The sequence below is a fragment of the Botrytis porri genome, assembly GCF_014898465.1.
Source record: "Botrytis porri strain MUCL 3234 chromosome Unknown BPOR_008, whole genome shotgun sequence".
Classification (NCBI taxonomy): Eukaryota; Fungi; Ascomycota; class Leotiomycetes; order Helotiales; family Sclerotiniaceae; genus Botrytis; species Botrytis porri.
In genome coordinates this window covers 943584-959780 of record NW_024066082.1, presented here as the reverse complement: position 1 = coordinate 959780, position 16197 = coordinate 943584, and the positions used below count along the sequence as shown (strand labels likewise).

Below are 16197 nucleotides of genomic sequence, written 5' to 3'. Positions count from 1 at the left end.
TTGAGATACTGTGAGTTGTTGAACTGAAGAAGTAAAGAGACGTTCTGTGGGTTCGTAGAGGTAGTTGGTCGTGAGATCCAGAAGTGAATAAGGATAAAGTCATTTACTGGAAACGCCAATCTTGTTCCCAAGAAATTCGATCCGCAGATTATAAGCCGTAATTCTATATAACTTCCTGTAAAAGATAAGACAAGGCAATGGGTTCCTGTTAGGAAAAAATCTGTGAATGGTCACCCTGAGCATAAGTGATTAAGCGAAATTCACTTGAGTGTGTATCGTATTGGTTTCTTTCTCGTCTGATTTCCTTCGCTTAGATACCGGTTGTTCATTATTTCACTCAAACAATAATATCTGTTTTGGTTCTTAAGCATCTTCTCTGCCCTCGTGAGACACCTCTGAGGTAAACGTACTAATTTAGACTCGAGCCTGAATGGATCTGGGAGATTCCTTAGCCTCTCGTACAATTCCATTCATTGACTTCCATCGTCAACTTGAATGCATGATGAATTCAAGATTTAGGATCCTTTCAGGTCATTTGGTTAAGACTTAGCATGTGGCTACGATGTCAATAATCCATTCTGTTAAGACGTTGGTGAATTGATCTTGTAGGGCAGAAGACTCAATGTTCTGTGTATATCTAGCCCCCTTTTTTCAGTATCTTTCACTATTTGCTTTAGCATCTCACAGCGATTGATTCCAATCTCATTAACAATATTACATTCTAGTCCCTCTGAAGGTTCCCATAATGTTCTGAAAGGACAAAACATAAGCGATACTACTACAACTCTGTCTTGGTACCACTAACAATCATGTCTAACCAAGCCGCCAACCTTTCAGTATAATTAGAGTTATGTTCTCAAAATAAGTAAGTGAGATGACTAACCTATAGCCCGCCCTTGCAACTTGCAGTTGAATAACTGGCACAGACGTTTCATAATACTCACCACTCAACTCCTTCCCCTGTAACGCATCTGCTCCATCTGGCATGACTGTTGTACATATGAAAGCATTTGAGTCTCTAGCCCAGCCCAGGGCCGTTGTCAATGGATCACTTATATCCATACCCTCAAGCCATGATTGTGCTTGGTCTTGGTATACACCGGATTTAATCGCGGATGTTAGCACGTTTGCCCAGTCTTGAGCATCACTCATTGAATAGCCCCCAACAAGTTTTTCGGGGATGGCCGAATCCCAAACGTGATGAAGATTGGTAGCTTTGCTAGTCCAATTTACAGCGATAGCATTTCCTCCCACATCAATATTCTCGGCATGAAGAGGCTGGTGAATGTCTCCGACAAACTGAATACTTGTTGAGTTAACCCAAAAGAACTCGGGGGTGAAAACTTACGTGGACGATAAACTATTGTATTAATATTAGTAATGCTTAGAGACAGATTGATCTTTCATACCTTTGCAGCAACATATTTGTCATACCTCACAGCATCTGGGTCGAGCAATTGGTTCGTCTAAGGTTTCGATTAGCTTGACTTTCATCTCAGTTTCTTGAGTCCAAATATGATTATATATCTTTGCTGCTGTTGATCTTTATGTCTTTGCACATCTTCACAGCTTCCTCATACCTAACAAAAGTCAAGTACTTGCATTGTACGATGATTGTCACGAGAGGCCCGTTTTCTTGACGTGTAATTATGGAAATACATGAAATGAGGCCATCAACACCTATCAAGTACCATTGGAAACTTCAGAAAGTTCTACTCACAAAATTCATAATGGCTCCAACCACACACCCTTCCTCCCCACAATCCCTAGCAAACTTAACCCCGCAAGCTAGATAACACCTCAAGATCAGCAAGACTCCTTGCATTTCCAAAAGCTCCCATCATCGCCATTTTTGTATCTCCAAAGCTTTCCAAATAGAAATGAGAATACCAACACCTAGGTACATCATCCAGGGCATCAATAAAATGCCAAGCGCCTGTATGTTTCCCCGCCTTGGTATATCTAAACCCAAATCAGTACAAGAGGAATTATCGGCATTTATAGAGATTACCTGAAGCTATCAGCCCACTATCCCCTCAAAATATTAGCAAATGATCTTAACAAACAGTCAAATTCCTTCGCAAAACTTCATGTGATTAGATTACACGAAAAACAACCATCCAAATCAAAAAGATCCCTCTCCAAATATCCTTACCGTCGCTACTCCTGCCAAATAACTCTCCGTTGTATTTTTCAGCAGCGTTTGAAAATAATCTCTCGTTTCATCTGCTACGAAATTCGTAGCTACGTATGCTACGGTTTGATGACCTAATGTTCCCCATGCATATGTCGATGGAAGAAGAGGGCTCAGACCTAAGAAGATGGAGGGAATGAGTTTCATTTTGAATATAGGATTAAAAAGGAGAATAAAATAACGTATATGAGAAAGGGTGGATGAGAGGAGTTTTTTTTTTGTATTAACTTATAGAATGTAGGCATTTATTCTTATCAAACGAGCGAGACATTGAATCGGTGAGTCTTGTGATGAAGTGACGGTTTATTACTCGATGGGGTTGGCTTGTCCACGGGTGTCAATTGTTGTCGTGGGGACTAATATATTAACCAATCATGATTGATATCCGAGCGGTTCGCTTCAGGGGGTGAGGTCTTTCCTGCTTCACAGCCACACCGGTACAGCTCCAGCTTTACCATCTTTCCTCTGACTCCCGGTGACCTTTCATTTTTGCTACTTGCCTCGTGGATAAAGCACAAAAAGGAAAGTAATAATATCAACTGATTGCAAATATTTTGCATTTTATTCTTTGGGGATATTGTCAAAGTCAAGTCAGAAAATGCAAGAAAAGTGGTAAAATATTCATGTTCATTAAGAGGCAGCAATTGCAAATATACAAAGTAGCCTGGCTGTTACTTCTAGGAAGAGGCTTGAATGCCCAAGCTGTCATCAACTTCATTCAAATACCTTACCATGCATGTCGTGAATACTCTACTCTTTCATTGTCTCCTCTGCTGATTCCATACATATTGTATCATCCGCTGGTATCTGCATCGTCGCCTTGACCAATTTCTTGCTGGAAGGCCATGGAAGAAAATTCTGGCCTAATGGGGGTTCCTTAGACGTGACTGATTGAATCCTTTTGTAACTCATCACCATAGATCTGGTTAGATTCTTGATCAGTAGCCATAGCATTATTCTCATTCAATTCAACACCATCATTCTGGCCAACGCCTTGCTCATAGTCAGCAACCATAATATCAACAATTTGTTTCCATTCTTCATCTCCCCCGTGGCATCTTCGCCATAAAGAATGCCATTGCCCAGTTTTCTCAGGGTTCGCAATTGCTTCTTGCTCGATACCCTTCTCCGCAACCATCAAACAAGCTTTAACAGCTTCTGCAACATCACCTTCTAGTTTCACAGAGGGTTCTTCACGGTCTAAGTCCTCAATCCAAGTCTGTAATGCTTTTATACAGAGTTTCTGGTGCCCTGTCTCTGCTACTCTCTGAAAAACATATGCATACATGTCGGCTGATTGTGATTTGGATTGACGAAGAGGCAATCTCCAAATATCCCAAAAGGCTACCCACTGTTCATTTCGTGCATATAGTTGCATCAGTCGCATTCTAGATTCATCTGAAAAGGGAGGTGACTCGAGGTTCATCATTAGAGTATGGATGCGACGTTGAATTGGTGTCATTGCCTTTGTAGGTATTCCGAAAGAATCATTGACGGTCGCTTCTGGTTGAACAGTTGCGATATCAAGGTCCGGAATACGTTCTGTGGCTTCTTGTAAAGTCACGAACATTTCTTCTGTAAAAATCTTGTGACCACGTCTGTACATTGTTTGAATGACCTTTAGTGCGAGCCGGGCACTAAGGCGTGAAGGAGCGGAGTTCGTGTCTGAAGGGCCATGGACAGGTTCAAGTATGGTACGTATGATTCTGTGGTAATATTCATCAGATATATCACTATCGTCATTTTTCTTTCTTTCAAATCTTCTGAACAAGTTTATTAAATTCATGGTATGAAACCAGGGGTGTCCAATATCTCGACCATAATGGAATAGCCAGAAGACATAATCCCACCTGAATGGGGCGGGGTGATGGGATTCTGCGTCACCAATCACAGCATCTTTAAAACACTTGAGAAAGGATGTATCCCCAGGAGTATAGCCTTTGCCCAAATCAAACATTGCCTGCTCCACTGAGACATTCTCAAGATACATCCGCAAGTGGTGCAACAGGAAACTTTGCCAATCCAACTCTACGTTGTTAGCACAGCATTCCAAAACACTGTTCTTCGCCCTTTCGAATTCACCTAGGGAGAAGTCGGAAAGTACTGATTGCTGGAGTTCTGTTAGTCTTTTGTTTTCAATTGGTGCGTCTTGTTGTGGTGAGGATAAGATACCGTGTGGGTGTTGGTCCCTTGGATTGTCAGATTTTCTTTCTACCGAAGTATGGAATCGTCGAGTCTGAGGGACATGAAAACCTCGAGGTTTAGCGATTGATGCTGTAGTATGTTGTAAAGTTTGAGAATTCGATGTAGATATTGGTTCTCCAACCTCTGCGTCTTCAACTACCTCTTCAACTTCAACTTCTGACTGACCAGACCTTCGCAAAATTCCACCCCATAACTTTTCTAGATCGATCTCTTCTCTCTTCTCTTCGGTAAGCATTTGAACGACAATTCTAACACCATCGGTCCGTCTTCCAAAGCCCACAAAGCCATCGCCTTCGGGTGTAGCATTTGCGTGTACATCTGGGCTCTCAACCACACCAATATCGACGCAAACCCAACCCGTTCTTATGCCGTCGTCGCCACTCTCATCACCCACACTTCCCAGAAGCTTAGCTCTCCTTGATTTGCGTCTCAACTTCAATTTCAATTCATTTCTTCCCAACAATCCGTCTGCGCTTGGTCGTAATTTATATGTACTTCTCAACCACCGACATAATCGATCCGCAGAGACATGTAAATGCTTTTCACTTCGTGCAGTTCCGATAAGCATGATCAGATTCGCTCCTAGTGCAGGTGGAGGGTCAAGCTTTCGCAGGTCTAATATTGTAAGACTGTCGAGGCCTAAGTCGATTGAGATCTCTTGTAGCATAGGTTCGAGGATCGGAGGTGGCAATTCTGGTAGATCTGGAATTCTTTGACGTTCAGAAAGGGTTTGAGGTGTTTTTTGAGGTGCTTCAACTTGTAAATACCATGGCACAGCCGAAACCGAATTCTCGACCTCTTCCCCCATTGCCTGGTTCTCGTCCAAAAGGTCTCGATCTTCCAGAATATCCTGATCTTGGAGATTTTCTTTCTCAAACTTATCTCTATCTGTCTTATCCCCATCTAAAATCTCCTCATGCTTGAAAGTTTCATCCTGTTCGATCAATCGTGAATGAGATAAAAATCGAATTTGTTGCCCCGGAAGCTTATTCGCCTGTAGTTTCCCAGATGCTGGCATAGGTCGAATAGGGAGCGATACAACACTCCTTAACAATGATAGGCGACATGATGCGCATCCAGTAGCTCTTATGGCTTTACTGACAACCATACTGAACAATTGGTGATGTTTGTAAAACATTCAGCTATGGCATGAAGGATTGTGGTTTTCAATTGCCTAGATTAGACATTTTTTCTGGGGAAGATTTTAGCGAACATGCATCCGTAATTCTCTCTAGTAGGTGGGTGGGTATGGATTGTATCAGGTATGCTTATGTAGAATGGGTAGGCATATTACCAAGTAGTGAAGCAATGATTGAGGGCTTGATTTCCTTCAACTTCTGATAAATTATCAAAAACATACCTACCAGTAGTACCTAAACGTACAATGTCGAAAGAACGAGCATGAACATTTGGGTGCAAGATTTATCACGTGGTGATATCAGCAAGGCTGAAGGAGTAGAGAGCTCTTATCAGTCTGCAAGGCGAGCAGTCAGACAACTTGACGGATACTTATAATTGGCTGGAGACTCACGAGGCTGATCAGGCTGCGGACGGCAAAACTCCGGACACCGCTGATTGGGCTCTTATCGAAGATGACCCCTGTAACAGTTTCTGCTTATCCAGTCGGTACATACCAGGTCCAAAAAGAAGAGAAAAAAAGTTCAATTTTGCCTTCAAATTGTGATCTATTCATACTCCGTTCACACATTGATTTCTCAATCTCAAAAGCATTGTACATTTACTATTTGTGAATTGTACTGATTATGAGCGCAATAGTTTTGACCTTCGACTTTTAAAGATAGTTTTTTTCATACCACTCTTTCTTCTGTATATTCTTTTCTTAGATATAACTCTGATTCCCCCTCTTTCGAGTCTACCCTCTTCATCTATCAAAAATGCTTGTACGAGCTGCAGGGCGAAAAGCCCGTGGCAACCCAATTGTTGATAGAATTAAACGTCAACAACAAGCATATCTTCCGTTTCTATATCCAGCTATCCATTCGAATCAAGCTGTGGCAAGCCGGAATATCAATGTCGACTCAGGGCATCATGCGACTGGTTTGCGGATAAGACGAAACTCGAGAGACAATGCTACAAAGCCTCCATCGCGGTCATTAGCAACGGCTATCAATCAGCCGTTCGAAGAGATTCCATTCCAAGGGTTACATAATTCATCGCCGCAAAATTATGCATCATTACCATTCAGTGTACCGAAACTTCAGACGCCAATCATAATCCCGGATGATAGCGCGGGAGCTCCCATAAGACATCGACGTGGAGGTAATGATGCGGTCGGTGGTACCAGTGATGAAATCATAGCACTACTCATTGCTTGCCTTCAGGTTGGAAGGATAGAGCGTGCAAGTGTGATTTTTAAACGCCTAGCACAAATGGAAGAAATCGACAGAGAGACACTACTACAATTACAGAACCAATTCTTGCGAGCTGCAGTCCACGAGATTACGATGAAACCCTCAGAGCAAGCGACACAGTTTCTGCATAAGTGGTTCGAACTCGAAGTACGAAACAAGAATCTTCTACAAGATGCCCTGACTGTAGCATATATGCTGAAGGCTTCACTTCAATCACCTCCAGGTCAACGACGTGATAGACTGGTATCAAGATATATGGACATGGTCCAAGGAGAAGCTGGTTTGGAGGTTCTAGCATGCAACGTTTTACTACCCCACGAACTGGACATCATCAACCACATTTGCCCCACATACAATCTTGCGGAGGGACTTGGAGATCTTCAAGATATCTTTGTCTCTGAGACGCCCAGAACAGTGGATCCTTCGGATGGAGTTCTACAGTATGTCGAAAAAACAGGCACATCAGTTCCTGAAGTTCGCCAAACCGACCAAAAGGGTCTCGGACTTAAGTCATTGAGAAAAACCTTGTCGATTTTTTCTTCTTTACCATCTGCAGGATATGATATGTCAAAGATGAGCGAGGAACAGCAGAGGGCTATCCAGGCACAATTGGAAGAAGATGCTGTGCAGGCTGCCATAGATCGTTGGAGGGACGAGAGCGTGAATCTGGCAAAATTAGGATTAAATACCTCACTACAATCGAAATCACTAGGAGCGAGAATGTGGAAATGGCATTTAGCTTTGACAGATGCCCTGAAAGAAGAACTAAAAGCCATTGACGAAGCAGAAATGAAGCAACAACGAAGTGCAGCAGATATAAGCAGATGTGAATACGGGCCCTTCTTACGCTACCTCCCGGCTGAGAAGCTCGCAGCGTTAACAATTATCGCTCATATGCACGCGTTGTCGTCTTCAGGAATTGACAAAGGACTTACACTATCATTTTCAATCTTGCAAATCGCCAAGAGTGTAGAAGATGAGAGCATTTTCGAAACCATACAGCAAAACATGGCGAAGCCCTCGTGGTCCGACAGCGTAGCCGACAGAGTTCGAATGCTCCGAATTCTCAAAGCAAGAGCACGCGGTGCAAGCGAAGAATCGATTGATAACGACGACTCTCCAAGCTTTTCTCCCGATGCTTTTGTTTCTTCGCAAATTCGTGCGCATGAGTGGTCTGTAGGAATTAAAGCCAAAGTTGGATCCTTCTTGTTGGAATCTTTACTGAAGGTTGCACAAGTTCCAGTTACAATGATACACCCTGAAACTAACGAGACTGTCACTCAAATGCAACCTGCCTTTTCTCATGCCCAGCAATACAGAATGGGTAGAAAGCTCGGTGTGATCAACGCCAATAAAGTCATCGTTGATCAGCTCAAGCGCGAGCCTGTTCATAGCCTTCTTGCAAAACATCTTCCTATGCTTGTAAAGCCTGAGCCATGGACTGGGTTTAGTTCTGGTGGCTTTCTTAAACATCCCGGAAGGGTCATGCGCGTTAAGAATGGAGATGTAGATCAAAGGAATTATGCCGATGCTGCTATTGATCGCGGAAATTTATCAACGGTTTTCAAAGGCCTCAATATACTGGGAGAACAATCCTGGAGAATCAACCAGCCAGTTTTTGATATTATGCTAGAGGCATGGAATTCCGGTGACGCTATTGCAAACCTTGCTCCGGATAAGCCAAAACTCGATTACCCTCCCGAGCCCGAGACCTCTTCCGACCCACTCGAACGCCGAAGATGGGTCACTGCGGTCAAGAAAGTAGAAAACTCCAAGTCAAGTTTTCATTCTCAACGATGTTTCCAAAATTTCCAACTAGAAATCGCTAGAGCTCTACGCGATAAAACCTTCTACTTCCCACATAACGTGGATTTTCGTGGAAGAGCATATCCAATTCCACCTTACCTTAACCACATGGGAGCAGATCATTGTCGAGGGCTTATGATGTTTGGGACCGGGAAGGAACTTGGTACTTCTGGTTTAAGGTGGCTTAAGGTTCACCTCGCCAACGTATACGGGTTCGATAAAGCGAGTCTGCAAGAGAGAGAAGAGTTCGCAAGCAAAAATATAGACGAAATTTACGACTCGGCAACAAACCCACTGGGAGGCAAAAAGTGGTGGCTGCAGGCGGAAGATCCGTGGCAATGCTTAGCAGCATGTATGGAATTCAAGAACGCGCTTGAATCTGGAGACCCAGCTAGTTTTATTTCATATTTACCCGTTCATCAGGACGGTACCTGTAATGGCCTTCAACATTACGCAGCCTTAGGAGGTGACGTATGGGGAGCCCAGCAAGTTAACCTTGAGCCTGGTGATCGCCCGGCGGATGTCTATACTGCAGTCGCAGATCTCGTGAAGGAGAGTATCGCAAAAGATCTGCTTGCCGACCACCCCAAAGCCAAAGTTTTGAGTGGAAAGATAACTCGTAAAGTTGTCAAGCAAACCGTTATGACTAATGTCTACGGAGTCACCTTCATTGGAGCCAAAGCACAGGTCCGAAAACAACTTGTGGCAGCTCATAAAGATTTGCCCGACAATGAAGAAATTAATCCCGGGACTCTAGCTTCTTATGTAGTCACTAAAATCTTTACCGCTCTTTCCACAATGTTTAAGGGGGCCCACGACATTCAATACTGGCTTGGAGATTGTGCTTCCCGAATCTCAAATAGTTTAACACCTGAGCAAATTGAGAGGATAGTCGCACAAGCCCCAGAGCAAGGAAGTCGTCCTTCTAAACGAGCTGCATCAACCTTAGATGACATTTCTCAATTTAAATCCAGTGTGATTTGGACGACACCTTTGAACTTGCCAGTTGTCCAACCTTACCGAACTCACAAATCACGGCTAGTACGCACAAACCTTCAACTTCTCAGCTTATCAGAACCGCATCGATCGGACCCTGTCAGCAGTCGTAAACAACTCCAAGCGTTTCCTCCCAACTTCATCCACTCTCTAGATGCAACGCATATGCTTCTCTCGGCAGTGAAATGTAATGAAGCAAAATTAGCGTTTGCGGCTGTTCACGATTCATTTTGGACACACGCCGCTGATGTCGATACGATGAACACATTTTTGAGAGATGCTTTTATCGAGATTCATAGTGACGATGTTATTGGACGCTTGGCAGCAGAAATGGCTACTCGGTACAAGGATTATATGCAACTTGTGAAGGTCAAGCCCGGAACTCTAGCATTCAAGAAGATTTCTCAATATCGCAAATCCCTCAAGTTAATTGAGAAGGAGAGAAACAGCGATTTATTGAGGGAAGTAAAGAGGCTGCGCCTTCTAAGCTCATCTAACCCAGAGGAAGTAGAAGAAGGGAAGCGCATGATTACAGCAGCTAGTATATACGAAGGTATGACAGGTGAGGTCGAGTTAGATCCGGAATCAGACGTTAAAACCTTGGGTTTGGGAAACATGGTCAGCTCAAGGTCAGCTAAAGAGCACGATACTGTATCCAGCTGGGATACCGGTGCTACAGACGAAGCTTTAGAGGAAGCTTTAGAAGATAATCCGAACATTGAATTGGAGGCAGCGGAAGAAATTTCAGAAGAGGCAGAATTAGAAACCGCACCTAAAGATAGATTTGAGAGCTCGATGAAGCCGAAATCTCGACCAAGTCAAAAATCCCAATTGGTTTGGCTTCCATTGAAGTTTGCCCCTATTCCTAAGAAGGTAAGCACACATTCTAGACTAAAAAACTGGCTCAGTCTGGCTGACGACTAATTTCAATACAGGGAGCTTTCGATGTGACACGTCTTAAGCAAAGTCAATACTTCTTCTCTTAATTGAGGTAACGATTATCATGGATTTGCTTCGTCTGGGATGTGATTTCGGGTGTCGGCTGCATTCCGGTAAGGTGGGCTTTGAAGAGCAGGATACACATTTTGGATTAGATTCCTCGGCAAATCCTTTTATTTTAGCATAGCGAGGGCGTTCACATTACAAGGCGTTGAATACTAATGAAATGACTGACAATGTATGATTAACATGTAAGCTAAAGGTTCTTCCTTCATATGAAGGAATTATATAGAACAGACAAAATCAGAAAATATATTATCCATAAATATGAAGAACGTATTCCTCTGATAAAAGTTACAATTTACGCTTGACAGGTTGAGCCTCCAAATCCAGGTTCGAGCTTCCATCTAGTTATTTCATGAGTACATCAAACTGAATAAAAATCGTGATGACGCCCTGAGAGGGTGAGCTTGGTGTTACACCACACAATTGAATACGAGAATTGATTCGCGTAAGCAATGTTAATCTCTCATGACAATTGTACAAGCCTTTTCAGCTGACGATCTAGCTCGGTAAGACAAGCCTGGTGCGTAAGTAGGGCTGGGCGAATTATATAATTTGGAGGATGTTTATATAATCTTATAATATAATGGTTTTTGAGCGATATGAATTATTACGTCAAGATTATAGCATGTGCATTTATATGCTTATGAGGCATTTCCATCAACCTGTAAAATTTAGTAAATGAGTAAAAGTGAGTTCAATTTAATTCATTTTTAAGTAAGTGTTTAAAAAGATTATTATATGTAAGACTTTAAAAGAGACTTGATTAATAAGAATAGAAACTATTCATTTATTCAATTAGAAAAGTTTATTTTCCTTATAGTAAAGAAGGAGAACGACTTTATATAATATATATTAAATAATCTGAAAAGCAATCTAGAATTCAATTTAAAGAACGAGATTGTGATTGATAATAATATAATGAATGAAATTAATGAGATTATTATTATTAATGCTTTTCATATTAAAGATAATTGAATAAAATTTTACTTCCTTTAATTTAATTCAACTTAAGATTTTGATTCAAAATTTCTTTAAAATCTCTTCAAAATCCTTACTTTATCTTAGGGGATATAATTAATTTGATTATTATTATACTTTATATCATTATAAATTGCTCAACCTTATGCATAAATTAGTTTCCCCGTTGAGTTTATGAATGTGATGATCCATTCCGCGACATAGCGAGGGATGATTCGTGGAAGGAACGAGGGTCAACAGATGGCTGATGATATATATACGGCTTGTCTCCTCCACAATATGGATTTTTCAAATCGATCAAGACAATAACTCTCAGATATCTTCTACGCAATAGACATTCCCAAACAAGGCTTTTATCATGTATCATCTTTACACTATCAGTATCCTTTTGTTTACTGCAGTGTAAGTACTCTTTGAGCTCTTTCACGCACTCTGACATACACAAATACTCACATTGATTTCAGACAAAACGTCTACTGTATCCCTGAAGTCCTTCGCCATCGTTCCGAAACATGTGCTCCAAGCTTGATAACTACCACGTACATTAGTACTATCTCGACGGTCAAGACCGTTCCACATTCTTGCTATACTCGCTCGATTACCACCATTCAGAACTCTTTCCGTACGCCATTCTTCTTCCCTTTAAGTAACATCAGCTAACCAATATTAAAATAGCTTGCTCAGGAACAAAGACCTTCAACCCTGCTACATGTGGTCCCGTGCCATTGTGTATTCTTTTATCAACAACCACAATTACAGTTCCGCCCAGTGACAGTAAGCTCAACTGGTTCAATAAATATTTCTCATTCCTCGATTGTGTTACCTAGTCCCAGGCTACACTTTTGTATTCCTTTCTATACGATTCTTTGCTTTCCCCTAAAGCCACACCTATTCCTTCCGCATTACCATCCCATCCTTTATTGATAGGCAATGCTGATGATCCTTACAGAATGTTGTGTGGCAACTCCAACAGTAACGGCTCCAGGCGCATGTGCGGAATGCCCAACAGGTTGTGCAACAGATTTGACAACGGTGACTGTCACTGAAGGTGCAATACCGCTATCCTACAATCCAGGCGGTCCTCAATTGCCCCCAACCAAGAGACAGGGAGGTCCAATCATTCCATGCACGTCTACACTAAGCCAATTGAAACAATTTACCCATGGGCCTACAAGAACTATCTTTCCATCTACGGTCACAGCTACTAGCAGCGTAGATTGTGCAGGCTGTGGCGCTTTGAGTGTACAGCCTATCGGAGGTGTTGGCCCTGCTGTGAACTTTACGACAACCGTAAAGGCAGATGTGCCAACTACCACTACGACTTTCGTTTGCTCTCCAACGCCGGCATAGGATTTGGGGAGATTTGGAATAGGTGGATTTTTCATTAAAAAAAATTGTGTCGTGCTTGAACTTCAGCTCTTTGCTACACTCGTTTTGCAGACAAACGGACAAGGAAAGATTGATCATGAGATTTGCAATGGAATTAAACTTACGCTCCTTTTACAATACAAGCTTCAGCCTTTTTGACTTGGCAATGCATTATGACATGATACTTGTGCTTACTGGAATGTGAAATGTGAAATGTGAAACGCTTCTGTCTGAACTTTTCTGGGGAAGTTCCTAAGCTGGAATTCAATGGCTGATTTCCTAGTAGTCATCATCGGCGTTAGCTCTTGAGATTCACCGTATCGAGTGAAAATGCATGACTTCCTGTGGAAAATAAATATCATCTCCTTGCTCATAAAAGATGAGGGCATTGATCAGAATTATACTTTTCATTCGTAAGTCACTTGTAAAACGCGCACCATTTGAGTCGATGAGGCTAAAGGACTGACGTCGAAGATCAATCACGTGAGAGCCGTAGATATCTCGCGCTAGTGATTGGAAAGGTCCCAAGAATTATTTCTCGCGACTCAAGCTTCCAGGCGCATCAACATAAAGCAGAGACCAGGCAAGACAAAATCAATAGCTTCATACGCAAAAATGCCAGTCGTCAAAGGTGGAGTTTGGACTAATATCGAAGATGAAATTCTAAAAGCAAGTGTTTCGAAATATGGATTGAATCAATGGGCTCGAGTTTCCTCACTTCTAGCAAGAAAAACACCGAAGCAATGTAAAGCAAGATGGAGCGAATGGTTAGATCCGGGTATTCGAAAAATAGAATGGAGCAAGGAAGAGGATGAAAAATTGTTACACTTGGCGAAGTTGATGCCAACACAATGGCGAACTATTGCTCCTATTGTCGGACGAACAGCGACCCAATGCCTCGAAAGGTATCAGAAATTACTCGATGAAGCGGAACAGAAAGAGGCTGGAGAGTTCGGGCTTGGTGGACCTGATGGCGGAGAAAACAAAGCACCATCTGCGGATGATGTACGCAGGTTGCGACCTGGGGAAGTCGATCCAGATCCAGAATCGAAACCTGCGAGGCCAGATACCGTCGATTTAGATGAGGATGAAAAAGAAATGTTGAGTGAAGCTCGCGCCCGTCTAGCAAATACACAGGGTAAGAAAGCTAAGAGGAAGGCTCGCGAACGTCAATTGGAAGAGACGAGGAGGTTGGCCGTTTTGCAGAAGCGCAGAGAGCTTAAAAATGCTGGCATTAATATCAAAGTGGTCAATCGAAAGAAGGGGATGATGGACTATAATGCCGACATTCCTTTCGAAAAAGCCCCCGCTCCTGGATTTTACGATACTGGCGATGAGTCTTTACAAAACGAGAAGCAAAGAGCAGCTTTCGATCCACGAAAACAGCAACTTGCGATTAAGCGCAAAGGAGACCAAGATGACAATCAGGATCCAAAACGACAAAAGAATGACAAAAATGCTCCATCAGCATCCTACCAAGCGGCCATGAAAGCTGGGCAGATGCAAAAGATTCGAGAAGCAGAACAGAGTAGTAAGAGACGGGCGTTGGTCTTACCAGCACCCCAGGTTGGTGAGGGGGAACTCGAGGAAATTGTAAAGATGGGTATGATAGGGGAGAGGGCGAACATAATGGCAAGGTCGAGCGAGAACGATGCAACAAGAGGGCTTGTGAATACATATTCGACCATCAACAGTGGAGCACCAATTCGAACACCGCGAGCTCCGGCACAGGAGGACCATATTGCTAACGAAATACGAAATATCAGAGCTCTAACCGAGACACAATCATCACTTCTGGGTGGAGAAAATACACCATTGCACGAAGGGTCTGGTAGCACCGGGTTCGATGGCGTTACTCCCCGGAGACATCAAATGGAAACACCTAATCCTATGACAACCCCCTTTCGTGCAAACGGAATCGGTGCAACTCCCGCAAGAAATGGTGTAGGTGCCACACCAATGCGAACTCCTCGAGATAGTTTTGCATTGAATGCAGACGGTGAGATGGAGTTGGTTGGGAGAACCCCTCAAGATCTAAAAATAAGGGATATGACCCTTAAAAATTCATTGAAAGCTGGTCTTGCATCTTTACCAAAGCCAAAAGATACCGAGTGGGAGTTAGAACTACCGGAAGAGCAGCAAGAAAATTTTGGTGTTCAAGAATTATCCGAGGAAGACGCAGAGCTCAGGGACAGAAGGAATCGACAAATTCGAGAAGCTCGAGAACAATTAGAATTCAAAAGACGAACGCAAGTTTTACAAAGAGGGCTACCTCGGCCATCAGTCATCGATATCAACGCATTAATGAAAACTGTGGAGAACATCGAAGATACAATTGAAGGTTCTATTGAAAGAGAAGCAGCTTTATTGATTGCAAATGATGCTCTCAGGTACCCCACACCTGGAGCCAAAGTCAGGGGCACATCCAAGGCCATTGAAGTGTTTGAGGATGATGATCTTTCGCAAGCACGATTACAGTTGTTGATGGAAGTTCCTAAGGACTTGGTAGAGCAAGGTTCAGATGCTTTCAGAGCGGCATGGGACGAAGCCCATAAATCATCATTATTACCTGGATTAAGTGGATACGATTCTGACGATGAGATTGATGAGCATCAGATGCTTCTAGATGCGTTTGACGTAAGCCCTGAATTCCTACCAATTTTTTCACTTCAATCACTAACAATCACCCAGAATGTTCAAGAATCCATCGTCGCTGCTGCTGAGAAGGGCAACAAATCCGAAAAGAAACTCGCCCTCCATTTAGGCGGTTACCAACAAAGAGCCAAAACTTTACGTCAAAAAATTGGCGAAGCAGCTGATGCTTTATCTAAAGCTACTTATTCCTTAGATGCATTCAAGACATTGCAGATCTCAGAAGAAGTAGCCATCTCGAGGAGATTGGAAGATTTGAGGGAGAGAGTGGGCTTTGTTTCCAAGCGTGAGAGAGAAGCTCAAGAATTATATAGAGAAAGAAAAGAGGAGTTGACGAATTTGACGGATGGGGTAAATGGTTTCCATTGACGATGAGAACGGGATTGGGAAATTTGTAATATATGGAGGAAACATGTTCTCCCATGAAGGAAATGGCGTGGACATGAATAATTTATTTTCAGGCTTAGCGGAGTCTGAAGCCGGGTAGAAATGCAATTTATGATATCCCCATTTGAGATTGGTTCTTTCATATCTGTGCAAAAGTCTCAGTAAGTAAGTGATTTGAATTGCTTAAGGTGTCGTCTATCTATTTGATGTATCCGTCTGTCCGTCTATCATAAA

The 16197-nt window shown here is 42.6% G+C and overlaps 5 protein-coding genes across 5 annotated transcripts; 3 read left to right on the top strand and 2 right to left on the bottom strand.

The window, feature by feature from the left end:
- Positions 1-622: 622 nt before the first annotated feature.
- On the bottom strand, positions 623-2473 carry EAF01_006408 (uncharacterized protein). The gene is made up of 8 exons (XM_038914662.1): positions 2156-2473; positions 2012-2028; positions 1895-1962; positions 1721-1788; positions 1410-1466; positions 1349-1360; positions 884-1299; positions 623-830 (listed from the first exon to the last, which is right to left on the bottom strand). Exons 1-8 carry the CDS (start codon positions 2339-2341, stop codon positions 779-781), a joined length of 876 nt encoding a protein of 291 aa, XP_038769617.1. The 5' UTR covers positions 2342-2473; the 3' UTR covers positions 623-778.
- Positions 2474-3071: 598 nt separating this feature from the next.
- EAF01_006407 (uncharacterized protein) lies at positions 3072-5507 on the bottom strand (the record flags this gene model as incomplete). The annotated part of the gene is made up of 1 exon (XM_038914661.1): positions 3072-5507. The coding sequence occupies one exon, from the start codon at positions 5505-5507 to the stop codon at positions 3072-3074; it is 2436 nt and encodes an 811-aa protein (XP_038769616.1).
- A 787-nt stretch (positions 5508-6294) lies between these two features.
- EAF01_006406 (uncharacterized protein) lies at positions 6295-10559 on the top strand (the record flags this gene model as incomplete). The annotated part of the gene is made up of 2 exons (XM_038914660.1): positions 6295-10446; positions 10509-10559. The coding sequence occupies 2 exons, from the start codon at positions 6295-6297 to the stop codon at positions 10557-10559; spliced, it is 4203 nt and encodes a 1400-aa protein (XP_038769615.1).
- Positions 10560-11914: 1355 nt separating this feature from the next.
- Positions 11915-12906, top strand: EAF01_006405 (uncharacterized protein; the record flags this gene model as incomplete). Its single annotated transcript, XM_038914659.1, has 4 exons — positions 11915-11958; positions 12021-12178; positions 12232-12330; positions 12506-12906. 4 exons carry the CDS (start codon positions 11915-11917, stop codon positions 12904-12906), a joined length of 702 nt encoding a protein of 233 aa, XP_038769614.1.
- A 633-nt stretch (positions 12907-13539) lies between these two features.
- Positions 13540-15945, top strand: EAF01_006404 (uncharacterized protein; the record flags this gene model as incomplete). The annotated part of the gene is made up of 2 exons (XM_038914658.1): positions 13540-15561; positions 15616-15945. 2 exons carry the CDS (start codon positions 13540-13542, stop codon positions 15943-15945), a joined length of 2352 nt encoding a protein of 783 aa, XP_038769613.1.
- Between the last annotated feature and the right edge of the window lie 252 nt (positions 15946-16197).